Below are 27,315 nucleotides of genomic sequence, written 5' to 3' on the forward strand. Positions count from 1 at the left end.
TTAGATGACCATACTAGCGACAAACATACTTCTTGCCTATTAATGCAGTTTTGTTCCAGAGGGCCTGTTCCTATTACCTTAAGCACAAGTATTTGTATTCCAGGACGTACTGAAGTCATAGTAGACGCACAGTTACCTAAGAGTTGCTCAGATCAGTTAGGCATGATCACACCAGTCTCAGATAATGAACTGGCTTTTGTAATGGATGAAAGTCAAGGTTTTGCTGTCCCCTCTGCAAACAGTGCCTTTAGTCGACAAGAAACCTCCCTCTAGTGCTTACATTTACCCAGAGTACTGATATTCAGTTGACGATCAGAATCAGAGTTACAAAGAAGTCTTGATCATTCTACGTCTCTCTCTGCTTGGATCCACAAACGTAACACTAGACACAATGAGAAAGCCAATTACTAAAATGTTAGCTCCTTTCGTTACTGTTGTAATTTCGTCTGAGTAATAGTAACATTTTCAAGTCTGTCCAGAGATAAAACGTGAGGAAAAAAGAAATCTTTTAAAAAGTTTCATAAAGTATAAATATTTCTACATTGAAGCCGAATTTACACCATGGCACTAACAATATTTTCGTTATGTATACTATAATTCATCAAGGCTGAATATGATAATTGCAAAAAGTCCTACTCATTGTATTGAAAAATAAATCTAATTAATTTGATGATTACATAATTGATTTAATTGCACTGCCCTGCACATTTAATTAAAAAATTCTAATATTTATAGCTCCAGTTGCTGCGAAAGAACATGGAATTTCCTGGAGATGTGGGCTCTTTCAGAGAAGATGCTCTGTCCGCCACGTCTTGCTTCTTTGCTTCATGTTGACCATTGTCCTCTTTCATCTTTTCTTCTTGAGAATCACCTTCAGAGTCTTTTTCAACAGTAGATTCACGATGATTGTCTTCTTTTTCATCTGTATCTTCGTTGTTATCAAAGAATTCCTTGCCAAAGAACAGTCCTTGTTGCAGATCATCCTGGACATATATTTCTTGTAGATCATCCTCAGCGACCTCACTTATATGGCTCTCATTGTCGAAAGTAACTTCAACGGCTATGTCCAGATCACTGACTGTTTCGTTATCTATTACATTCTCCTCATCTTCACTATCCATTCGACATGCAACGACTATATCTTCTTCTTCATTGTCAGGCCCAACTGTGCTTCTAATCGGGATGTTCTTCTCCTCAGATTCAACAGCCAAAGTACTAGCAGCCTTTGCTGGGGATGCACTAGGCTTTTCAAGACTCATGTGATAAAAAACAGTCGAGTCAACCTCATCTCCCTGTGAATCTGTAATTTCACGTGGCTTGTCTTCTATAGGACTTTTAATGGAATCGTCAACATGTAAGTCATCAGTTGATGGCGTACTCTGAAAAACATTACTGAAAATTACATCTTTGCCTTTGCTCAACTCCGTTACTTGCGTCGACCCTTTAACCGTGTCGTCAGCATTATCAGAATCTTTAATTTTCTCTTTTCGAGCCCTTTTTTCTGACTTTTTCCTTACGTGTCCTCCTGTTGAAACCACTCCACTTGAGGTAATGTAAGTCCGCTCTGCACACCCAAAAACACGCTTCCACTCGTTCTGGGCGTCTTTGTTCAATAGACAGTAGAATACGAAAATGAAAGTTCCTTGGAGTGAATTGAAAATCGTAAAAAGGAGCTGGAAAGTAAATGTTAACTCTCCGAATGCAAAAACTCCCAGTACCCATGTTGTTCCCATTAGGACACTACAGGTAAAGACGATTCGCAATTTTTTTCCTGCAGCCAACTGTTGCTTCGATGATACCTCTGATTTTCGGAAGATTTTTTTGAAACTTAAACACATCACAACGAGGTTGCAAATGATGACAAGTAAGATTGGTGCAAGATACGCAACATAGAACGGCGTGTTTCTAACCATGCATCTGAAAAGAAAAGTAAACCTAACGGTCAAATTTTCATAAGAAGCGTAGTGTTATTCAAAGAACGGGAGCAGACGTTTGCTGAAACTTTCCTGTCATTTTTAGCCTTTAATGGAGAGTTGCCTTCGAGAAGCCTTTTTGGAGGGGTCCTTCAATTGAATAATTTTAGAACAATAAACTCATAAATTCATTTTGAAGGTATTTCATACAGGAAAAATTGATTTGGCTTCTGTTACAAGAACAAAATCAAAGTAAACTTTCTTCTCATTGAAACTGAAAATGAAATAGGAATAAAAAAGTTTCAAAACAATTTTCCTAAAACTATTAATGGAGTCTGCCTTGATTTGTTCGACCCAATCTGAAAAGCAGCCATTTCTCGCACCATGTTATTTCTTTTTTCTGACCACTTCAAGCACATTATAACGTAATTTCCAATCCAAATTTTCAATTTGATTTTAGATAATGCTATGTAATTGGTTGCTGGAAATAAAAATTGAAAGAAATAATTTTCTCTTGTACCCAGGTATCAACCTTACAAAAGTAACGGTTCATAGCCTGGCTCACTTGAGTCAGATTGCAAGACGGTTGGCAGAAACTGATATCATATACATACGTACGTGGACAACCACTGAGTCAATACTTTAATCTTCTTTTTGAACAAAAGTATATCTAACTAATGGTTTGAAGCCGGATTCTCAAATATCATTCATAGCTTTGCTCAATGGCAGTACAACTTCTACTTACAATCAACTGGTTTGCGATAGTCGTGTGTTTGCAAATATATGTTTGCAGGGAGGACATTAACTGTTTCCCATACCAATCAAAGAGAAAAGGAACACATCCAAGCAGATTCAATTAGATACGTCACGACTCGAAAAGCAAGACATGGAGAAAAATTGTGAACTATACCTTCCTAACTGTAAGATAAAAATGAGGTATTTGAACAAATACGTACATCCATTCAGATCCATTTTTGAAAGTATAATCTTCTAGTTTGGTAGCACCTGCAGTGATTCCTACCACGACCAATGGAACACCTAAATCATAAAACGAAGCTTTTAGTGCATACAAAGCTCTTCAGTGATGACGTCACAAAAATCTATTTTTAGGTTATTGATTTTAGACCACGTTGCCTGAGAAAATGGCATCAAAGATTACCGGTAAGTATGTAAAATAAGTGAATCGTGTTAGAAATTTTCTGGGATATGACTACATAAACAATGGTTCTTTTCCTATCAATTAATGTAATTAGGTATCTGTTCATAGCTTATGAATCAAGATAAAAATTTGATTTTTTAAAACAAATTTCAAATCTTTCATTGGTCATGTTATAAATTAGTGGTAAAGTTATTTTGCATCCAGTGAGGTATTTCGCTGTGTTCTTTTAACTTACGTAATCAAAAGGCAAGCATCCCAACACATATTTTTTTACGAGGTCACTTCTAAGAAAACTTTTTAAAAGAACCGCAATAAATAGCTCCATATAATAGGAGTAGAGGAAAACAGTTATGTGGGCATTTACAAATTATTTGCATTTTTTGTAATTGTTGTGTCACATACGCCACAAGCAGATATTTATTTACTGAAACGCTTATTGCTTCAAATGTAATCTTTCATTTGGTCCGGTTAAAAGGTCAAAGACAGCGGAAGCTAGGCTATCCTGGGTGCCAGAACCTCAGGGAGTCAAAGGATGAAGAACGGGGTAAAGCTAGGCCTAAACACAACAGTGCTTCTCGACCTGCTGTTTGATTCCTTTTAGAGCCTAAAACAACCAATCAAATTGTAAAACTCACCCCAACTAATCAGGCACATTCTTCTTACCATGTGATGACGATATATATTGAATACTTTAATAAAGTGTTGATAAAGATTGTACGCTTCAGATGCCATCCATAGAAAGGAGGACAGCACAAAGTAATGAACGAGTACGGCGCTTGCTTGACACTGTTCTTTGTTTGAAGCTTGCATTCCCAACAGCAGAAATATCAAAGAGCCAATGATAGAAATTGCGAGACAAAGGTGGATTCGAGCAGGAGAGGTTTTGAGCAATTGTTTCCTAGAAAAACGATAAAGGACAAAGAATAGAAACAAACTATTTTGTTACCTGAAAAAGTCACTGAAATGGAGCAAGAAAAGCTTTATTAAAAATTTTTAGCGGTATAAAACTTGAAAAGGGATTTGACGAAAGAAATTTTTTTTTGATTGGCCTATTTCCATTTACAGGTGGGTATGAATTTCCTTTCTTGATTTTTTCGACAGACAGTTCTGACGTTCTTTATGATGAAAAGTGTCAGACGAAAAGCTTAAGTATGCTGTAAAATGTTTGCCTCTTTCAAATCCATTTTCAAGAGCTTTGTTACTCAATAGAAATAATGTATCTTTTCTTGATTTGTTAAAATTGGCATATTTGTGATCAAATTAGAACTTGCAATTTCAGTGGCTAATAATTTGTCCTTAAGTGGTAGAAGTTTTATATTGGGAAGGGATAATGCTAGTAGTACCAGAATAATATTATCGAAAAACCAAGCAAACCTGAACACAAGAAACGTGACCACCATAACGAAGAGCAGAAACAGGGAAATGCCACAGCCAATGTACGTGATATAACTTAGGGCTAGCTTCTCTTGTTCTGTGATTCTCCCACCAGCAACATTCATCAGAATTGCAAAGTTTGTGAGATGGTTACATCGACATCTTCGAAAACCGTCTGCATCCCCGACATATCTGCATCCATTACTTGCCCATTCTGTAAATGAAGAGATTGTGCTTGTGATTGTGATTGTGATTCTAGTAACATATGTTGCGATTCCAAGAATATATACGGAAGAGTATGTATGAGCTGCTAAAATTGGCTTAATACTGATAGAATAAGCAATGACATTCATTTTTGAACAAGATATTAATGGTACAATTCACAGAGTTGAATGTAAATCATGTTTTATCTTGTTCGATAATATCGATCTGTTCTTGGTAGAAACATCCATCAAATACGCTACACCATTGAATCTGCAGCATAACACCCCAAGAATACAATTCAACCAACATTAAGACCTATATAATTTAACGGGTACACTGTAAATCATACGATGGCGAATCCAAATACACTTCATCCTGTAAATGAATGATAAACGAAGTATGTATGTGAATGTAAATGAAGTATACGTTCGGCACTGACCAACTGGTAACGCAAAACAACTCTTTGTTTAAACTGAAACGACAGGGTACCTGAGCGTGTAAAATTCCAATAAACACAACTAACAGATCCCGTTAAGCTTTGGTTGAGGGGCTGAAAGTAGCTTTGCACTTCTTCGCTCTCGTTCAGATTTTGCACACTTTTTCCTTTGATTGACGTAGACATCACTTTACTGTCAATCACTTTCGTTGCTGACTGGTTGAGAGATGTAACAAATAGCTTGAAATTGTCGTAGAGAAACGAGGATACTCGAGTTTGGCTGCCACTGTTAGCACGTAGAAGAGAGGCTGGGAGGAAAATGTTAGCGACTGAGTTTGATTGATAGGTTGGCTGCGAAGACTGCCGCAAAGTAACATTGTTGTATCCAGATGTAGATATGTATCCTTGAATTGAAAAGCCATCTGCTAGTGTTGTATCTACAACAACTATGCCGAGTGCAATGTTTTTCTTTGATGCTGTGAACGACTTTGTTTTATTTGCTAGGGGGATCTCGTCAGCAAGTTTCTGAACAGCATTCAGGAGCCTGGTAAAGAAAAGGTGAGATGACGTCATTTCATTTCATCACTTTACACGAATATGTATTTAAATATATAAATGGTATTTTACGTCTATTGCACTAAGTTCAACCGAGCATAGTACCGGATATCAGTTCCTAGTGCACTTATATAGACGTTTACAGAGGCAATGAATGTGACTACGACTTTATTCTATAATGGAATTTCATTACTTTACAGCAAGTCAATATTTCATTACAAAAAACTGTTAATTGAATTGATACTGCTTGTTAATAAGTATAAGTACATTTAATAAAGGCAATTTCGTGTAGACTTAAGCGTGAAATCAAGTTTGATATAAAGTGCAGTATGAAATTTACTTTTGCGTTTATACGAAAATTTGACAATATAGCTATGATAATAAAACGTGTTCGCGGGCTTACTGTTCAGAAGTTCCGTGTTTCTGTTGCGAATCAACAATTATGCTTTCTTGTGCATCCATCAGATTATTGGTAACGTTGATCACATCTTCTATAATCTGCGAAATTATTGTAAACATCTTATAAAAAAAGCCTAATTATAATCATGATTGTCCTTTCACTTTAAAAGTCGTAGTGAAAATACTAGATACTAGATGCTATCAAGAAGATGCTAGTGGATAAAGACCAGGTAAATAGCAATCTTAAGACATTTATAGTCATGATTAAAGAAAATAGCACAGTAAGTTATCAAAAGCCATTGTCCATTCAACAATCTTCCGCCCATTCCACGCCCACGATATATCAATACAACGATCAAATAGCGAACAGTTTTCAACTGCGTGCACTAACATGTAACAATAGTTGGTGTTATTGAAGAACGAAATGGTATACGTACTTGATCTAAACTTTGTTGTGAATCAACTATTTTGTTGACTGTTTCAACAGAAAATTTGACATCCAAATTGTTGGTAAGAAGCTCAGGACTTTTAGTAAGATTGTTTAACTTTGCTGCAGTTTCCACCACATTTGTAACATTGATGGCACCCTGCGAGAAAATTCGGTAAAAATTGTGCCTAGTTCTAACATGGAAGGTAGTATTGATTGTATATTGTTACTTGGATTATTTATGAACGAAATTGGCAATTTTTTAAATTCGTTTTACACAAATGCATCTAAATTTTTCCAAATTGCTCAAAAATGTGCACATGTCGTTGAAAATTAAAAAATTGCCTTTAAATGTCTTGAAAATTTTATTAGTTTTTTTGTAAAATGTTAAAGGTGTAAATCTATTTAAATTTAATAGATTGAAAACGTTTGTCAATTCAAATTTCTTTTGACCCTAATTTTCTAAATCTTGCAGTGAAAACATCCTCTTTATAAGCTTCATTTCATTTCAATATATAGAATGCGCATAAATCTATTGTTATTTCTGTCTCACGCAAAAATGTAAGATATTTGCAGAGTCATTTATGACAAATCATTCTTTAATCAGAAAAGTGTGATGACATGCAAAGCTGGACAATTTGCAGCGTTTTCGTTTCATAGTTTACATATAAAAATCCTATGGTGTAACAGATTGTTTACAAAAAAACTTTTATTTTAAAGTTTCGTAGGCAATAATATCTCAAGCTATGGTGATTTTTACCTGGGCCAGTTCAGATAGCTGTTGAGTGGTTTTCGTTTTATACGGGCATTGATCATTGTTTGGTGTTTGCCATTGAGGAGGCTTAGAAAGTCCAAACCCCTCGCAGATTCGAGTCGCCGTATAGAGAATGTTTCTGTTATAAGGACAGGTTAAATTAGCAGTGTGTCCATAAGCAGTGTCAGGCCAGCTAATGACACCTCTGATTTCAGCATCACCCGTAGATTCCGCAAAACAGCAATCTAAAATTTCAAATATGTTCGTTGAATGGATGCACGTATGATATAAAACCAAATACCCAAACTGCGATAAATTCTAAATGAAAAAATTACACACCAGGGCCGTAGCGGCTTCAAGGTATGTGAGTGCCGAAACACTCAATTATTTTTTATTATCAATTATAATTCAAGGTATTTTGAATTATAAATTTTGTGACAAAATTTAGGATAGCATAGCGATATCAATGTAAAATACAGCACTATAAGTGCATTCAAAGGTGATGGTCTGAAGTTTGTTTGGAGAATTCGCCCCTATTCCCCCATTCCCAACCCCCCCCCTCACTCCCGATAACTTTCCTCCCACCATGGTGATGCCTATGTAAGTTGTTTTATAAATTCTGTTTCATATCAGATCCAAACCCCCGAAAGTTCGTTTGAACTGTGAGATATGAAGTTTGCGTTTCACATAGGGTAGAGTTATTATCTTTTCTGATCCTAAATATACCAAATTAAAAGCTTTTTTAAAAGCCACCGCCAAATATTAAGACACTGTATCGCGGCTAGACAATGAACAGCTTACACCTCCCTCTGTTATAACCATGAAGCTAGGGTAATCAAAAGATGTAGATTTTAATTCTTGAATTGAAATGCCATCCGTTAGCGTTGCATCTACAACAGCTATGCCAAGCGCAAAGTTTTCCTTGACGCTGTAAATAATTTTGTCTTATTTGCTAGAGGGAATGGTAAAAAGAAAAAGTCTTAATAAATCTTACGCGACAAAAAATCGCAGGAAAATCTTACTTTATGATATTTTATGAAAGCTTTAAAATAAACAAATATTCTATAGACTATTATAAATTTTTATGAATGTCTTACCATAGCTAGTGACAGAGGAAGTTGAAACAACAAAGGTTGACGTCGAAAAATCAGCTGGAAGCAATTGAATTGATTTGCCACAAACATTTGTCCTTTTTACTGTGTCGATGTTAGAGTAATAGACGAATACATCTACCAAAACACTGCCTTGTCTAAAAGCAACCAGCATTTTGTGAATAATGTACCAAAGTGAGGTAAACATGATAGTACACCAAAAGAGAACGATTGAAGAAGACCTAGCTTTTCTCAAAATCCAAATCGATTGTGCGATACGCCCAGTATGAGCAATAATGTTCATATATTGTGATGGTTCCACATTCCTATAACAAAATTTCTTGCCCCCTCAAGTACATCAGCTACACTGCCGCAATAAATAGATATAACGAGAAAGAACAGAAAGTAAGTGCAAAGATTATGCTAGAGATGTAATTGCCTTTCCAACGTGTTATTTTATTGCTAACACAGATGAACACAGTTTTTTGGATGAGATTACACATGTAATGATAGCTACCCCTAGTGTTATAAATGCAAAAATCTTCTGATAGCACAAAACAATGTAGAAAAAGATCAATATATTACCTTATGTTTTGAAGCACAATTTTGCTCTGATCCGTAAGGCCTTTTTTAGAGAAAGCAGTTTTCACCTACAGCAAAATAAAAAACTTGGTATCAATTGGGCATTATTTTTCATTGACGAATACATTAGACCAGATAAGCTTGGTTTAAAATGTTATACATCTAAACAAGAAAGCAAGTTTTCAATCCTTTATTGGCACGCATCAACATCAGCAAGGTTACTATAACAGCAGCGAAGCACAGCTGACAAATTCAAAAAAGGTAAAATGAGGTACAAAACAATAAAAGTGAAAGGATGATCTCCTAAACTTAAAAAAATGTGCCATTCTCTGGAAGATCGATACTCAATTGTGCAAGATACCAGAACTTATGTCCTATTCATTCATCACGAATCTCGCCATACCTTTCTGCTTTTTTATCCAAAAGTGCTTGTGCAAGGTAGGGGAAATAGGGGCGCAAAATCTACTTCTCAATGCATTTTTGCCTAACAAATATCCATTCTCCAACATCAACAGATGTTTAAAGTTGCAGTTTTAAATATTGCGTTTCACACTCAGAACAGACAAGCAATGATGTAACGAAATCAAAACAAAATTTGTATTTTCTTTACACGGCTCACTGAATTCACTTACAATATGAATCAAAGTGGACACTTAGAAACAAAAGTAAGGTACTTGAGTTAAATTTCCAAAACACAATTAAATGTTATCATAAGATGCCAATGTTCTGAAGAAATTTAGGTAAGTCGCAGCGCCCTTAAGGGTGGCAATTCCAGGAAAGAAAATTGATAAAAACGTACTGCAGTGGTAACATTTCCTTCAAACCAAACATATTCGTCAGTTGTGCGATCAAGTAACAAAGATGAGAATGGCTGCTCAACTTTCAAGGAAAGCTTTGTTGAAGAAACATCTGCAATGATAGAAGATTTAGAGACATGTCAAGACAGTCTTGGATGTTCATAGTCGATGTCCCACTCATTATGCGAGGCTTTACCTTACAAGACTTCAATTGAATGATTTCAGTCAGGATCTAAATTGCCTAAAATCACTCCTGTCAAAAAGTCAAAGTGTGTCGTACATATCAACACATTAATTTGATAAACAGATATCAGACCTCACTCTAAAATTTCTCAATTTCTTTTTCGAAGATTAAAACGTGAATTTCAAAAGAACAGTCATTCGTTTTTGGGTAATACCTCTCTGTTTACATTTGAAGGAGCCTGAAAAGAATTACTGCATAGCACTTGATATGCTTTGGTCTTGTCTCTCGTTATGGAGGACAACGATGGCAACGATATCAACATACTATAGTGTTGCAATACAACTTGAGCTATGAAATCATTGTCAATGTAAACACGCTTTTGATAGTTTTCCTCACATGATCAATATATTAAACTATTGTATTTAATAAGGAGCTTTGCAAGAAACGTCGCTAATATAATACATTTATTTTTTTCTACGTACAATTTTAACTCAAACTGAAAGTTCTAGCTGATATTGTAAGCCACGCAGTTAAGTATGTTCAAAAATAATTTGCAAAGAAAATTGTAGATACCTGTAAGCCTAATATTCGCTTTAATAGAATCCACAATGCGATTAAATGAATCCAAAACACTGCACCAATAAAAACCTTGCTCTTCTGCGCGAAGGATTCGAAAACTAAGTCTGTGTGTCATATTTGTGCTGCCACTGAAGATCCCAGTACCACTGGAGCTCTCTGTTGTAGCCGTACTATTTGTAATTATCGAGATATCAAGAACACTGTCATCTTTCTTCCAATGAAAGCTCACTGCAGTGTAGTTGTTATAAGAGCATGACAAATGCACTTGGGAATAATTTGAAACTTCAGCCGAGATCGGGTGGGTTTCAAAACGTGCTGGGCCTTGAAAAAAGATAGGCTTCGTTAGCAACGACACTTCAAAAGAATTAAGAAGGTTTGAATTTAGCAAACTCAACGCCTATTTTCCATTTTGGGCAACACAGCTAGTTACCACAAGTCTTACTTCGTGGACTTCGTGGACTTTGTGGATATCTCTCTATCTAACTACGTCTAAACGTGTAAATTCCAATCAAAATGCACATATAGAATAACCTACCAATTCTTCTAATTTAGCTAGCTTAAAGATCTGTATAGATAGATTAAACCAATACCGATGCAAAGGCTCCTATGCAAACTAGAAAGTTGGGGAGGGGCAAGGAAAAATTAAGACTGATATCAAAATGTCTAAATATCAAAATGATTCAATCTATCTAAGACCTTCTTGGCGCAGACACGAGAGAGTCTGTTACAATTAAATTTCAGTGCATGTTTCTCCTGCACCTTATTGTCTTGATATGAACGCTTTAAGGAATTCACGTTTGAATAGATTTCTTGATTAAAATTTAAAACAGGCTAATCTGAATGCAGGAGTGCTACCCTAAAAACGTAGGAGGGGGCTATGATGTTAGTAGTGCTTATTATTCACACCATTGCCCCCATCCAAAACCTCTCTCATTTTCAACAAGAGGGCTGAGTCCACCATACTACGACACCGCCCTCTGAATGATGATTGATTGCCTTTCACTACTGCACCAGCTTTATTTGGCATAAGAGTATGTTATTTAATGTATATAACGAATTTGACAAATGAATATATACATACTTGAGCATACAACGCCATTGCCATTAAAGCCAGGATTACAAGTACATGTATAGGCCCCAATATTGTTGCTGCATGCTGCATTTTGATCACATTGATGTGTACCCAGCGTGCATTCGTCGATGTCTGAAAGATGTATCCAATTTTAGTCCTTCCAAGCGGCATGGGTACTTCACTTAGAGACTGTTTACAACAAAACAAAATATGAAAAAACTCATATAAGCATAAAATCATATAATAATAAAGGCAAGGTTTCCAGATAACTTTTGCTTTTTGATAATTGATACAAAATGGTCTTGCTCTTAGAATATGCTTTTTAAAAACATGTTTGATTTGATTTTTTGAAACCTCCCATCCCACCAGGTATGTCCGGAAACTTTACCAGATACACGATTGATGATACCTTCGATTACACGTAGACCTACCACAAACTCTTACATTCTACACACTATACTTACCTGGCATGGATTCACACCTTTCAACAGCTCTTGTTCTTCTTTAGAATTTCTTATTTGCCTTTGTTCCTACCTATCTACAGAGGGTAGATTTCCGACATCCATCGAGCAACGCCCTCTTGTTGCGACCATAGAAATAAAGAGATCTGGCCATATCTCTCACTCCAAGTGAATGTTTGGTCATATCAGAGACTCGAACCATAGACACTTGGATGTGTAGTCTGCGACCCTGATAACGTAGCCATATTCGCCACCTATCGTCCTACTTTTAACAAAAACTCACCCTAATCTCTTAGTCACCTCTAACAAAAAACTGAAAGGCAATGATGTTAAGCTATGAAGCTAACTGTGTTTACTTACCTTTCCGTATAACGAGAAAACGAAGTCAACTCTGGCCTACAATATTGCAAGAGTGTTAATGGCATTAAAAGGAATTCAAGTAACTCATAAATTTGTACCATAGTCTCACTCTAATTGGAAGTTTGGTCATATCAGCGACTCGAACCATAGAGACTTGGATGTGTAGTCTGCGACCTTAACAACGTAGCCATATTTGCCACCTATCGTCCTACTTTTAACAAATACTCACCCTAATCTCTTAGTCACCTCTGACAAAAAACTGAAAGGCAACGATGTTACGCTATGAAGCTAACTGTGTTTACTTACCTTTCCGTATAACGAGAAAACGAAGTCTACTCTGGCTTACAATATTGCAAGAGTGTTAATGGCATTAAAAGGAATTCAAGTAACTCATAAATTTGTACCATAGTCTCACTCTAATTGGAAGTTTGGTCATGTCAGCGACTCGAACCATAGAGACTTGGATGTGTAGTCTGCGACCCTAATAACGTAGCCATATTCGCCACCTATCGTCCTACTTTTAACAAAAACTCACCCTAATCTCTTAGTCACCTCTGACAAAAAACTGAAAGGCAACGATGTTACGCTATGAAGCTAACTGTGTTTACTTACCTTTCCGTATAACGAGAAAACGAAGTCTACTCTGGCTTACAATATTGCAAGAGTGTTAATGGCATTAAAAGGAATTCAAGTAACTCATAAATTTGTACCATAGTCTCACTCTAATCGGAAGTTTGGTCATGTCAGCGACTCGAACCATAGAGACTTGGATGTGTAGTCTGCGACCCTAATAACGTAGCCATATTCGCCACCTATCGTCCTACTTTTAACAAAAACTCACCCTAATCTCTTAGTCACCTCTGACAAAAAACTGAAAGGCAACGATGTTACGCTATGAAGCTAACTGTGTTTACTTACCTTTCCGTATAACGAGAAAACGAAGTCTACTCTGGCTTACAATATTGCAAGAGTGTTAATGGCATTAAAAGGAATTCAAGTAACTCATAAATTTGTACCATAGTCTCACTCTAATTGGAAGTTTGGTCATATCAGCGACTCGAACCATAGACACTTGGATGTCTAGTCTGCGACCTTAACAATGTAGCCATATTCGCCACCTATCGTCCTACTTTTAACAAATACTCACCCCTAATCTCTTAGTCACCTCTGACAAAAAACTGAAAGGCAATGATGTTAAGCTATGAAGCTAACTGTGTTTACTTACCTTTCCGTATAACGAGAAAACGAAGTCTACTCTGGCTTACAATATTGCAAGAGTGTTAATGGCATGAAAAGGAATTCAAGTAACTCATAAATTTGTACCATAGTCTCACTCTAATTGGAAGTTTGGTCATGTCAGCGACTCGAACCATAGACACTTGGATGTCTAGTCTGCGACCTTAACAATGTAGCCATATTCGCCACCTATCGTCCTACTTTTAACAAATACTCACCCCTAATCTCTTAGTCACCTCTGACAAAAAACTGAAAGGCAATGATGTTAAGCTATGAAGCTAACTGTGTTACCCATCTGTTTACTTACCTTTCCGTATAACGAGAAAACGAAGTCTACTCTGGCTTACAATATTGCAAGAGTGTTAATGGCATGAAAAGGAATTCAAGTAACTCATAAATTTGTACCATAGTCTCACTCTAATTGGAAGTTTGGTCATGTCAGCGACTCGAACCATAGACACTTGGATGTGTAGTCTGCGACCTTAACAACGAAGCCATATTCGCCACCTATCATCCTACTTTCAACAAATACTCACCCTAATCTCTTAGTCACCTCTGACAAAAAACTGAAAGGCAACGATGTTACGCTATGAAGCCAGTCACCTCCGACAAAAGACCGAAATACTTGCCAAACTGAAATACTTCTATAAGTAACTCACCAGCTAGACCATGATCGGACTCTTAACCTTCTGACGTCATAATGTCTGTAATAGGCATAATGATAAGATGCAAACAGAAATGATTGTTCTACCCACCTCATAACACACGTTGGGCTTTTGAGGAACAGCTTACCTAATTTGATGGCATTAACCGCGAGCTAGTTTGATCTGCGAAAATTAAAATCAACTATCATTTTGTATCAGTTTCATGGGGAAATATCATTTTGTATCAGTTTGCAAAAATATTAAATGGAATAAAATTATTAAATACATAATAGTAAGTATTTTGTATGTTGGTAAGATTTTCAGAAGCCGAATTCAAACAAGGAAAGCTAATTTTGCAACAGCACTCCTTGTTCTGATTTAAAGGCTCTTGCGCAACCGCCATGCTTAGCGGCAGTTGTCTTGAGAAATTGACTGTGTTTTGTATTTTCATGCAGGACGATACTTACCTTGATCTCTATTTCACACCTTAGAGAGAAGATACTGATTTTATGAAGCCAAGTGTGTAATCTGTTTGTTTACTTACCTTTCAGTTTAACGAGCACATGAATCCTAATTGATCTACAAAATAACAAGAACGAAAAGGGCACGAAAAGAAATAATAAATAGCACACCCATTAATTAGCACCACTGTCCGGGTTTTGACCTTCTGATGTCATCTAGCACCATAGCTAATTATAACCGGTAATTTATTTGAAAGCGAAAATTTTTTACATACCTTGAAATTAACCTAAGGATCTCGTGCAACAACTTACCTAGTCCATTCTTTCAAGTATAATCTTTCCTTCCACCACTGCGAGTTATAATATCCTGAAAAAACAAACTGTTTAACTATAACTATTTTACAAAATTATTAAGTGAAAATATTTGAAGAAAATTTCGTAAAAATATTTGTCCGAAATTTTGTCTCGACGCAATTTTTGTGGTTAAGGCTCTTTGAATGTTAAGTATGGATTCGCCTGTGCAAAGGAAATCTATTCCCCGTCTTGCTAGCCGGCGTGCAGACGCTGTTGACCAAATGAAAAGAGGAGAAAAACTCCCCCCCCCCCTTTCAATTTCAGAGTCTGCATGCAGGCTAAGCTTTGCCCGAAAGATCTTTTCATATGTGAAAATATTTAATCGTCTTTTCAGGCGTTCGGTAGTGCTTAGGCGAGAACTCAACGCGAAATTGATATATAATTTTTATGATATAATTTCATATTATGATATGTTATAATGCAATCTAAAATGATAAACAACAATAGAATAAAAATTTTTAAGTATGAAGCAATACAACATAAAATTGCACAATACAATCATAATTATCAGAAAGTTACTGAGATTTTATTACTTTGAAGAAATCCCACGGGGTGTCATTGGGAACTTTTGGGGGGCAGCTGCCCTTCCCTATGACACCCCATAGCACCATCCCTGCTTTTTATGGTATTCATGAAAAAGATTTTTAAAAAATGGGTTATTGCCGATGGTCAACTACGTAGTTGGTTACGGTTATTTAATTCATATGAAATGTTTCAGTTACCACATCATAAGCTTAAATATGAAAAAAATTGTTGAATACCGCATTCGAAATTGCTTTCATTAATCCATGCATGGACTTTCTCTGTACACTTTACCTGTAATGTTTTCCATGTTGCGTGAGCCAAGGTCCATTTTTATTCCTTCACAGTTCATTTCGGAAAATAATGTCGCCTTGTGCAGTGCTTTTCAGTTCTTCCCTAACACGAAATAAACTTAATTGAACTTCTTAAGCCTTCGTTTAGCTGCTCTCGTTGGCTGTGCTGTACGACATCAACTAGTTTTACTTCTTCGCAATCTGTCGATATTTTTGCATCAATGATTTTCATTGTGTGTAGAAAGAATATAATCTTGTTGTGTTTCTCGCTTTATACCTACACAAACCGTAAAAAGCACTTGTTGTGAATATGAGTAATTGAATGGGCCTTTGTTTGCATCCTTTTGGGAAAGTGGTCAGAGCATAGAGTCAGAGATGTAAACACAACGGAGTTATCATGAGCTGCTTTACTTTGAATGATTTCAAAATATTGTAGGAGTGGATTGTTACCTTGGGGAATTGGCACTTACATCCTTGTGGAATGGTTCTGGAAGTTGTCTCCATTTTCACCGAGATCAAAGACCCGTGAGGGTGATTTAAGGGGGGTGATTACGACTCTCTCTTAAATCTCATGCGTGCAGATGCAAATCGGGGCTAGGCCAAAAATCTGCTGTCACGCACATTTTTTTCATTCTATTGATAAGTAGCTTGACAAGGTTAACCGCTAAACAAATTGAAAAGTAAATACAGTAGAATCCCATTTTAACATACTCGGTTATTATGTACTTTCTGATATTACGTACTGGTGTGCGTGGTCCCGGCAAAAGGTGTGCTTGGTTTTAATCAATTTTTACTTACCCTGGTTACAACGTACTTCGGATATAACGTACTTAATACGCTGGTCTCTTAAAGTACGTTATAACCGGATTATACTTTAAATTTAAGTCAAGAAAAGCACTAAAGGTTGTTGTATTGAGACCTCAAGCTGTTCAATTTTTCACAAAAATCCAGTACACGCACACCTGATCACAGATAAAAGAAGTGAGAAAAATGAGGAGACATCCGCTTCAATTCAGCTACAACGCACAGTTTCACCTTTGCTGTCTTGTCATATTAAACTGAGAAATACACGTTACAGATGAGTGAATCAGCTTTCTGTACGATCTCAGTAAAAAAAATATTTTTGTCACGTTTAGATTAATGATTGGAACAAAATTTTCTTTTGTAAACTAGACTTTCATAAGTTACTAAAATTAAATAAAACAAAAATACGTCAAGCCTCTACCTGGCACCAGAGGTGGCTCCAGCCTGGGGCAAATGGAGGGACAAAAGGTGTGTCAGGGACCACGCCCTTTTGGACCAAGCCCTTTCCCTTGATTGAAACATTTTCTACCGGAGGTTACAACTCTTACTACCGGAGGTCTCCCAAGAAATGTCATTTAAATGTGACGGTCTAGATAACGTACATATCCCCCCCCCCAAGTTTTCTCGTCAGGTTTGCAAGAATCTCAAGGACCGAAAAAGTGGGGGGGGGGACTAGTCCCACCCATTCCCCCCCCGTGGCTCCGCCATTACCTGGCACCCAGAAAATTACCTTTTCCAAAGCCAGGTGCACACTAAAGCATGTCAATAATGCTCCAACTAGCGCTAAGTTTTTAGGGGAGGGGCTTACTTCAGGTTGTTTCTGCTCAGAGAGGAGGCGCTCATTGATAGAATATGAGTCATGGTACGGAAGGAGGGACATCTGGAGGTACTGCAAATGTGGAAATGTTTTCTCGGTCACTAATCACCAATCAAATGATGAAATGATGTTGGTTGATTCACCGCACCTGATGCCAGCCAGTTATTACAGTGGCGGATCCAGACTACCGCCATTACCGCTCGAGCGGTAGTCAGATTATTCAAAAATTATAGAAACAAGGATCATTTTCATGTTTATCCTACTACTTTAATTAAACCATATTTAATTATTGAAAATATTTGATCGCGCTGCAAACCAAGCCTTTCTTCCTAGGAACATGCCTGAAATTTCCACAGAGACAGAAATATTTTTTAATGCCTTATCGCTATGGAAATTGCGTGCCAATTGCCGAGCCACATGTTTGCAAATAGAAGGCTAGCGATGATGAAATCGTGGCTTGCTAGCTAGGGGGGTTGAGTCGGTGTAGAGCGGATTCGAGCTGCACTGAGCGGTAGTCAGCCTGCCTAAACCAATCAAATCGTCAGAAATCACTGCCAACCTGGGGGATGCATACAAATTTTGTTGAGAACCAATGAACAACCGAGTTGACTACCGCTCAGATGGGGGGTTGAGTAGTACTGCCGCTCAACACGGCTCAAGCGTTACAGAAAGATAGGGGGATGCCTAAATATTCTGCAAGTGGGCAAACTGTAACTTCAAAGCCGATGTGACCCATTATTTTGTACAATACACAACTATTCGTAGGAATATATTTTAAAAGAATATTAAGACTCAAATATTCTAAAATTTTATAGATTCTAATAAAGAAGGCATCAGGATTAAAAGTCAGGCCCACAATATTCGCCAAAAGTATGATTCTTTGTTTAACGAAAGTTGCTCTCAATAATTGCAAATTTCATCTAGCTTTTTAAACTTGTAATTTCCAACAGGTCTGATTTTCATAAGTAATTGTCCGACTAAATGCGAGTTTTAGGCGACACTTCAAAATTCTGCCAAATGTATATTTTTTTCTAATTCTATGGTGTTCCTCGTCTAAATGCTTTTTAGAATATCCATCCTCAGAATATTGAGTAAGATTATTTATTTCTTCTCAAGCTTGTTGTAAGGATACATGAAATTTCAGTAAAGCACCGCTTGTCTCTTGAAAATGGGCCACATAAGAAATTATAGAAAGCAATAATCATTTTAAAAAACCGGGTGTGACCAACAAATGGGTGTGGTCTAAAGGGTGTGGTCAACCCTCTATCTCATTTCGGCGGTAGTCAGATTTTTGGCTGGATCCGCCACTGTTATTACCATTGTTCCTGTGTACCCTCTGGGGAAAATGAATTGCCCAACCATGCTATATGCTTACTATTTTCAGTAACAAGGAAAAATAGAAACCTGATCCCATTTCCTGCTCACTATAAAAACTAAAATTGGTTGAATTTTTTCGGTTGATATACTGACTCTAGCAAACTTGTGACATTCCCTGTTGTTGTTAAACCCTGACTCCAAATTGTTCTGAAAGGCAAGCCCAGTGTCCACCAATAAATCAAAACAATTATAAAAAGTTTTAATCAACTGATTTTCCGTATACAAAGTATATTTACAATATACTGCGGGCCAACCATTTGCTACTGCACGTCATAGATTTTTAAAAGAGACCAACCACAAAGGCGAAAAAAGAACATGATTATTGTTATGCTTTCACAAATTAGCATGCATGCTTTAGTTCTTGTGATTTACGCTGCTTTTTCTTTACAGTCACCCTTTAACCTGCTAAAAATTTCAGACAAGAAACGTTGTGATCTTGACTTTTAACTTGAAGCTTTTGAATTTTGACTTTCGACTCATGTCCTTTGTTGACCACAGAGATTCTTCTTCAAGACAAACATCGATTCGAAGAGACAATTGCTAAAACACCTACAGACCCATCAGTGTTTTTGCTTCTTCACTTTGCGACATTAAAATATTACTCGCATAGCGTTCCAGTAACTCGCGCTTTTTCCTTCGAACAAGCATGTCTTCGACATCCTGTTGTGATGGAACGGGAACGTGGGCTACGAATGATTCAGGAGCTTCACCTACGTTTTCCATTGTGACGTCATCGCTTTCTTCAGTCTCTTGTACTGCGTATATATCCGTTTCGTCAGTTTCGCTACTTTCAACTTCCCCGAGGTCTTTCTTTTGCTGCCACTCAGCTACAGCCTCGGCAATAGCCCGTTTTTCAATCTCCGCTTCCAATGTTAAGAGCACGCCGTCGTCTTCATCGCGATAGCCATAATAATCAGCATCGATAGCTTTATACAACTCAGCTCTCGTCTTTCGCACTGGTTTAGGCGGCTCTTGTTCAAAAAGCTCGCGTACACCAGGAAGCTCCTTCGCAGCACCAAAGTACTTATAACCTCTGTTGCCTGGAAGTTCTTTCCCTTCATTGTCAAGCATCTTTGGTCCCACTTTTGCATAATCAGGTCCTCCAAGCTCCAATACGCGATCCTCCCAATGTCGCTTTTCTCGAATCAATTTATTAATTTCATCGTTGAGATCCCTTATTCGAAATTCTCCAAGACCTGCATTCTGTACTTGAGCAACCCGCTTTGAAATATCCCGAATGACTTGTCGTCGCCATTTTTCAGCCTCTGGTAAGTTATCGCATTCAGTAGCTAGGTACGGCCTCTTGGTTGCCTTTTCTTCCTTCCCTTCGTTGGCCATCATTGTTGTCCATCTGGACAGGATGGCCATGGCCTTCTCAGCACTTCTTGCCATTTTTCAAGATTATGATCTAGAAAATATAGAACATAAATTAATATGCAATGCTCAATCACCCTTGCACTCTTTTTTCCTGAGAAAATTTTTAGAATCATCTAGAATTCTGAGTGGCTCAGTAACACTTTTTAGTTTGAACAAACCTCTTGAAATAGAATAATGGTGAAAAAGTCACTTTCATAAAAATATTGCTCTAAACCTTATTGCAAAACTGGAAAATATCACTTGAGAATGTGAATAATCATTTCAGTTGCGACAAAATGGTTCTTTTTGACTGGGGAAGACCTACCAAGTAACGCGCATTTGCGTGAGACACGCGCATTTCGGTCCTTTCCCACGCTCACGTGTATCAAAGCGGAATTCTCACGCATTCTGCAAAAAACTTCTTGGTTTGTTTAAATTTTTCAATTTTATTCCAAATCTTAGCAAAATCGACCTTTCCTAACAAGGAGTGTTAGCACGATAACAGCGATAAGATAATTAGATGTCTAGATAACAGCGAATCCGCACAGGTTAAGTGATTTTACATTTAATAGCAAGCCTACACATCATTTCATTTCATTTTAAAATCTTTATACACGAATTCCCTATCAGCTATAATACAAATAAAATAAACTACTTCTATTACAATTACTTCTTTAATGTATATAAAATAAAGATGTTGCTGTTCTACCTAGGGATCGTGTTTTGTTTTGGGAATTTATTAGCTTTGTAGGAATCCCTTCAAGTTTCCTTTAAACATGGAAATTGTGGGGCTCATTCTGATGTTTCTTGGAATCTCGTTCCATGTTTTGGCCCCAGAGTGAAAGAAACTTCCCTTTGAGAATTCCAAATTTTGCCTTGGGATGTGAAAATCAAGCTGATTCCTTGTCGAATACCTGGATATCTCTGATCTAGTGATAAATTTACCTTTAAGGCTGTCAGGGCAAAGGCCATTCATCATTTTGTACGTCATTATGGCCCTGTCATATTTAATTAGATTCGAAACTGAAAGCTATTTACAAATCCACCCGTCCTCAAATTTAGAACTTTCAATTAATGTTTGGGCCCTGTCTTGAAGACGCTGAAGATGTTCAAGCTTTGTAGCGGACAAACTTCCTCATAATTCATCACCGCATCTTAGATGGCTCTCGAAAAGTGCCCTGTAAACCTGGTCCAATTTCGACTGTGGGAGTATGTTTTTAAGTTTCCTCAACGAAGAAAGACCACTTTTGTACTGGTTGTTCCAAGATAGGTTTTCATCGATAGTGACTCCGAGATATTTTACTTCATGGATTTTTTCTCCACGTTTATCTCCCCCTGGATATGGTTAATTCGTCTTTTATGACCAATGACCATATATTCAGTTTTATTGGTGTTCAGACTAAGCTTATTTTGCCGCATCCACTCTGCAATTATCCTACCCTCAGTAATTAAGTCATTGCACAGTTCTTCAATGTTTTTTTACAGAGCATGTTATGCTAGTGTCGTCTGCATACATATTTGTTGAGCTTTTCTCTAAACATCGCTCAAAATCATTTACGTATAGGATGAAAAGGCACGAACCCTGGGGAATACCGCACTGAACCTTCTTTTGTTGTGAACTGGAACCATTGATTTGGCAGTATTGTATCCTATCAGTTAGGTATGATGTAAACCCCTGATGATGGGTTCCTCCTAACCCATACTTTGATAACTTAGAGAGCAGAATTTTGTGATCCACAGTGTCAAATGCCTTCTTTAGATCAAGGAAGATGCTAATATTTATTTTTCGTTTATCAGCATTTGAGAACCATGAGTCAGTAACATTGAGTAATGAGGTCAACGTGTTGTGCAGCTTCAATCCCCCACCTGCTTCCCTGCTCAAAAAGGCGTTTCCAAAGAACAAAAGGGCATGGCAAAACAAAAGTTTCTGGGCCTACGCCACTGGACCCTACTTTTGGTTGTATGGCAGTGAGGATTCATTCTGGGTCGGTTAAGGTCCGCTTATGATGACCAAACATTTTCCCTTTCTTTTAAAAAACTCACTCATTTTCAAAACGGACGAAAATTATCTTCCTTGAGAAAGGTCAGACTGGCAAATCTCCCAAAGTGCTACAAAATGGCACTTTGCTGCTATCAAATTAATCTTCACATGCATTTATTTCCTGTATTCAGGGCTGTCAAGTGAGGCATTCTAAAATTCTAAAATCACAAACTTTGTAACAATTCACAATATTCAAAGAAGTCTCTGTTCTTCAAGATTTATTCAACACCATTAAAATTGTACTGGCTGATTAAATGATTGAGTGGGGTTTTAAAAAGGCTCCAAACAAATTGAGAAAAACAGGAGCAATATGAAGGATAACAACCACAAAAACGGACACTTTTCAATCTGTTTCTGTGAGCAGTGCAAACGCGCATGTTTTAAATCTAATAGTTTAAATCATCTGAGCAGTTGTCAAAAAAACAAAATTAACCAGTTGTTATTTACTGCATAGATATCACTGAAAAATAATTACCCTTGAGACCTAGTTTACATCTGCTAAAATTGTTGAGATAAGGACTGCATGTTTAACCTAGATATCAAAATTTGTAGCCCAGTCTATTCCGCTTCCGTGTCACTGCTGTCAATATGTAGCCCAATATTTTCCTTTGGTAAATATGTTGATGTGCTGGTGTAATTTCTGTACCTTTAAGTCCTTGGTAATGCAAAATTTAGTAATAGCACAGAAAAGCAGAAATACTGAAGTACATTTCATTTTACACTTGTCAGAGTATAAACTTTTGAGTCCTTTGTGAAAAGACGACCTTGCTTTCTGTAACTTTCCTATACAAAAAAGACCATATTTACATTATATTGATTGATATCATACTATACAAGTACTATTGAACAGAAACTTTCTATCAGTAATTGTGCACTATGATGCTAGAAAAATTAAGAAATAATGGTACCGATCACTGTCAACTTTAAGAAACTGCTTGAAAACCAATCTTTGGAAGATTAGGTGGAAGTGATTCTTTTCAAGGGTTGGACACCTGTGACATAGCTTTCTTGTGTGTTTAACCCATTCCTCACAAAGAGCTGTTTTAGCGGCCTGACCTTTTCTCCCTATGAACATGAAGGGCCCTTGTAGCAGCTTTGGCATCAAATTCAAATGACCTAATTTGAAACGTTTATTTTTATCTAACTGATTGCCTAGGCTACTTTTGTTTTATATTGCTAGATAGATGAAGGCATGAACAAATAGCAGTTGAGTATTTTGTCAGGTTTTTCTATATGACATACCATGGCAGCCTAGGAATTTCATGAGTCCCTGACAAATTCAAGCAAATTTTTTGAAAACAATTTGAACATATCAGCATATGGTATCTCCAGGATTTATTAAATGCTTAACAGCAATTCAGATTTAATAGATGAAAAATTTGAAGGATTGCATTTCAAAATGCCAACTGAAAATATGTATAAAATGGGTCCTTAGCCTATGAGCATTCTTTTTCTACATACATGCCAATGCATTTATTGACTTGCTAAAACTGGGAGAACAATCATATTGACGCAAATGGTCCTTAATCAAGATATTCTGATAAAAAGAGCCAGGTGGACAGAGGAAATTGCTACAAAAAACTAGATTCTGTCAGAGGTGAAGGACAGGTTACACACGAAGAGGTGTAGGCCTACCAGTTCTTCTTCTTTTTGACATTCACAATTGATTATTTTAACTGTCTTCATATTTGGTTCATTTAAAACAGCTAGTCGCCTATTAAAAATTTTAGTCTTAAGAGAGAACGCAATAATTGTTGTCCTTTATTCTGCCCACACACTATTAAGAATCTGTCATGGATTCTGCACATAATATTTGTTCAACTTGATCATGTTCCTTAGCAATTTTCCACCTTCTTAACTTCTAACTTCAGATTGCAAAAGAACAAAGAATACAATATCTCTTTGAAAGCCTTTGCTTCTTTGACGCATAATTTCTTGCAAAACATATCTTTCTAGGGCATGCATGCATTTGCCCATGCAAAAAATTACTTTAAAGTTGGGCTGTTTATTTTTTTAAAGAAAATAATAATAGGGCTTTGTGTTTTCTTAAGAATCTTCTATGATTGTGAAACGCAGCCAGAAAATAATACTTTTCGCTTTGATAGAGTCTTTGTGAGATTTTCCAGTTGATCCGAGGGAGGCATTAGATGTGTGTTAATGTAAGGCCAGTGTTGTATGATAAGGTGCCGTATACATTTACAAATTTCAACTTTCATTACCTAAAGGTAATTAGTTGCATCCTACAACCTTTTTGCTTTGGTTCTCTCAGTGTCCTAAGCAACTCACTACAAATTCGATTGAAACAGCATCTTATTTTTATCAATCGATAACTTTGTAACTTTTTATTAACAGTGTATTTTTGTATCTCTAGTTAAAATGTATTCGATTCATTTTAAAGATATATTGCTGAATTACATGAATTTGAAATTGACAATCTTTTGCATGCTATGTTAACATGTATGTGTAAACAGCACCAGGTTATAATTTACACGGCTATTTAACCTGGAGTAGGAAAAAACAGTGCTCACTTTTAAAAATCCAAGGTATAGTTGGTTAAATTATTCTGAAAACTTACCGAGAAAAAGATTATGTGAGATGTTCCCGCTTCTCTGTGGATTTAGGCCTGAACGTTCCGAGATGATGAGAAGACAAGCCTCGTATTGGATTAATAGCCAACCTCGAGTTCCCCTTGATACAATATCTTCAAAATTTCTTTACAACCATAACACATTTTCTAGATGAATTTTAATAAATTTCCATCATTACTACAGGTAATGATGGAAATTCCATCATTAGGTACTCCTCTTTGCACAGGATAACTTCGGGTAGAGGTGTGGGGTGTGAAATCCACCGTTAATCTTTCTAAGCCAAACAATATTATGTTGGGCAAAATGGCAAACTGGTCCAGTAGATCTTCGGATAAGATAGAACGTTGAAAATTTTTAACGAGCGATGGTGTTGTTTCGATAGTTGTGAAACACAGCAACACGAGCAGCAGTAGCGTAGTGAGCGGGGAGGGGAGTCTAGTTAAAGTGGGGATTTCCGAAGACAATGTGCTTTTAGGTGACCTAAAGGTGGTAGTCAAGCAAACTTCTCCTTCTTATCCACGTTATATTTTTTCAACCTTGCTTTAATCAATTCCAGTAAGTCAAACGGATTCGTAGTAGGTCTACCGTAGCATCATCCGCCTACCAATGTTTTACATCAAATTTAATGCAAGTTATCTTTTGTACTCATTCCCAATTCTTTTTTGCAAGCTTTATTACACTCATTGGGATACTCGAGTTTATTCTTGACTTTGGTCCTCTTTTCAGGACACTTCTTCGTGCCAGAAGTATATAATTAACTGCAAATTTCAAGCCAAAAAAAACTTGCTTGAAATCTTAGACCCCAAAAATAGCATAGTACACGCAGGGGCGGACTGGCTGGTCGGGCTATTCGGGCGATCGCCCGAAGGGCCGGTCGGTTTGAGGGCCGGCTGATAAAAGTGCAAAAAAATAAATTAGCTTAAAAAGTATACCGACGCGTTGATCTGTTTGCCTTGAATTTTCAGAGACACTTGAATTTTGAATTGTGGGAAAGAATAAATATACATGCAAGTACTCGAGAACCATTAAAATTATGAATTCATTATGAATTCATTCAGCCCAGACACACTTCTTCAGGAAACATGTTATTGTTATATTTTCTCTTGACGGTTTTTTCTTATTGGCGACATACTATACTGTAACACCCCTGTTTCAAGGCGATACATAAGATTTTAACCTGCCTTGATGTCTTCTTACTTAGCTTTTGCTTGAAGCTGGTCATGTTTTTGCCTAAGCACAAGCTATTGCTTAATGTAATAAATTTAAAAGTTATTAGAGTTCACTAAGCGATTTGCTCTGTGATTTGGAGCAATGAAGAGGACATACGTAGAACGAGGAAGAGCAAGAAGACTCCAATCAAAGGTGGTGCACAGAAATTTCGCGAGGAAAAGCTGCGAGACTTAAAAAAAGGATTCAGCTACGATACAAAGCTTTTTTATCAAGCAAAAGCCACAAACATCACAAAAAACAGCAGGGTCTTGCTCTTGCTCCTTTCAATAAACCAAAACAAGTTATGGAAAGTTTATTAGGCCTACAATATCATAAGTCAAATGCACCCCCTACCCAACAGTATGGTATGGTGCTTCACGATAAAATTTCAACAGGGGTGCCCATGTTTTCTTTTTGGGGTCAGAAATTGACAAATTGATATTTTTGGGTTGCTGGAAATCATTGTGGTTTTCCGGAGGATTAGAAAATTATTTGTCACAAGTGGAGTGTGATAGAAGCCTTTCCACTTTTAATAAATAAAGAACAGGTTACGTAGTAATTTTTCGCAGCCAAACCTGGAGTCCTTCATGTTAATGTTCTTAGAAAAGCACCTTTTAAATGACATCCAGAACGATAGCATTATCAACATATAAGTTCCTGTATTTAGAATCAGAGTCAAACCAAGAAGTTACAATTTTTGTTTATTTACTGTTTAGTCAGCATATGACATATTTAACATGTTCTGTTAACCATATTCTGTTAACCAGCATTCATCTATGCACAAAATTACTGAATTTAAAAACTTGTTTTCCTTACAGACTAACATTTACTTGTATTTTCCGAGGAGTTTTTTATAGTATGCTATTATTGTGGGCCGGTTTGATCAAAATTTGCCCGGGCCAAAATAATTAGCCAGTCCGCCCCTGAGTACAAGATTTCAAAACCCACAAATGAGGTGGACCTCTCTGTCTTAAATAACCCGGGTACCCCCTGGACTATTAATTTCATGTCTTTATCTATAGATGTTCCTCGGGTATAAAAATTGAACTCCCTCTCCCCTAATAACAGTGGCAAAAGAGTTCTCAAGAGCGACCTCGCAACAAAAGCTATTTTTAGAACTCGCTTCCAGATGAAATCAAAACAGCTCAAAATTCAAAAGATTTCACAAATCTAATTAACCAAAATAAAAAAGGATGTAATTCTCGCTTTGTCCATGGTTTATTTTTGCAACAAAATTTGTAGTATGTAGTTGGAATGGCAATGTTG

At 36.9% G+C, this 27,315-nt stretch overlaps 1 protein-coding gene across 5 annotated transcripts; it reads right to left on the bottom strand.

Moving 5' to 3' along the window:
- Positions 1 to 538: 538 nt before the first annotated feature.
- Positions 539 to 24,948, bottom strand: LOC135687614 (adhesion G protein-coupled receptor G6). Of its 5 annotated transcripts, none has more exons than XM_089110797.1 (15): positions 15,859 to 17,266; positions 15,001 to 15,055; positions 11,536 to 14,713; positions 10,449 to 10,775; positions 9,694 to 9,803; positions 8,898 to 8,962; positions 8,319 to 8,470; positions 7,228 to 7,466; positions 6,478 to 6,627; positions 6,045 to 6,139; positions 5,140 to 5,630; positions 4,447 to 4,660; positions 3,708 to 3,970; positions 2,870 to 2,951; positions 539 to 1,917 (listed from the first exon to the last, which is right to left on the bottom strand). In XM_089110797.1, exons 4-15 carry the CDS (start codon positions 10,567 to 10,569, stop codon positions 723 to 725), a joined length of 3,177 nt encoding a protein of 1,058 aa, XP_088966923.1. In that variant the 5' UTR covers positions 10,570 to 10,775; positions 11,536 to 14,713; positions 15,001 to 15,055; positions 15,859 to 17,266; the 3' UTR covers positions 539 to 722. The 5 variants fall into 5 exon arrangements, 4 of the variants coding, with proteins under 4 accessions (XP_088966923.1, XP_088966924.1, XP_088966921.1 ...); XM_089110798.1 differs by having other exon boundaries at positions 15,804 to 17,266; XM_089110795.1 differs by having other exon boundaries at positions 11,536 to 15,055.
- Between the last annotated feature and the right edge of the window lie 2,367 nt (positions 24,949 to 27,315).

Source organism: Rhopilema esculentum, chromosome 10 (assembly GCF_057945365.1).
Source record: "Rhopilema esculentum isolate cy_ngs chromosome 10, ASM5794536v1, whole genome shotgun sequence".
Lineage (NCBI taxonomy): Eukaryota > Metazoa > Cnidaria > Scyphozoa > Rhizostomeae > Rhizostomatidae > Rhopilema > Rhopilema esculentum.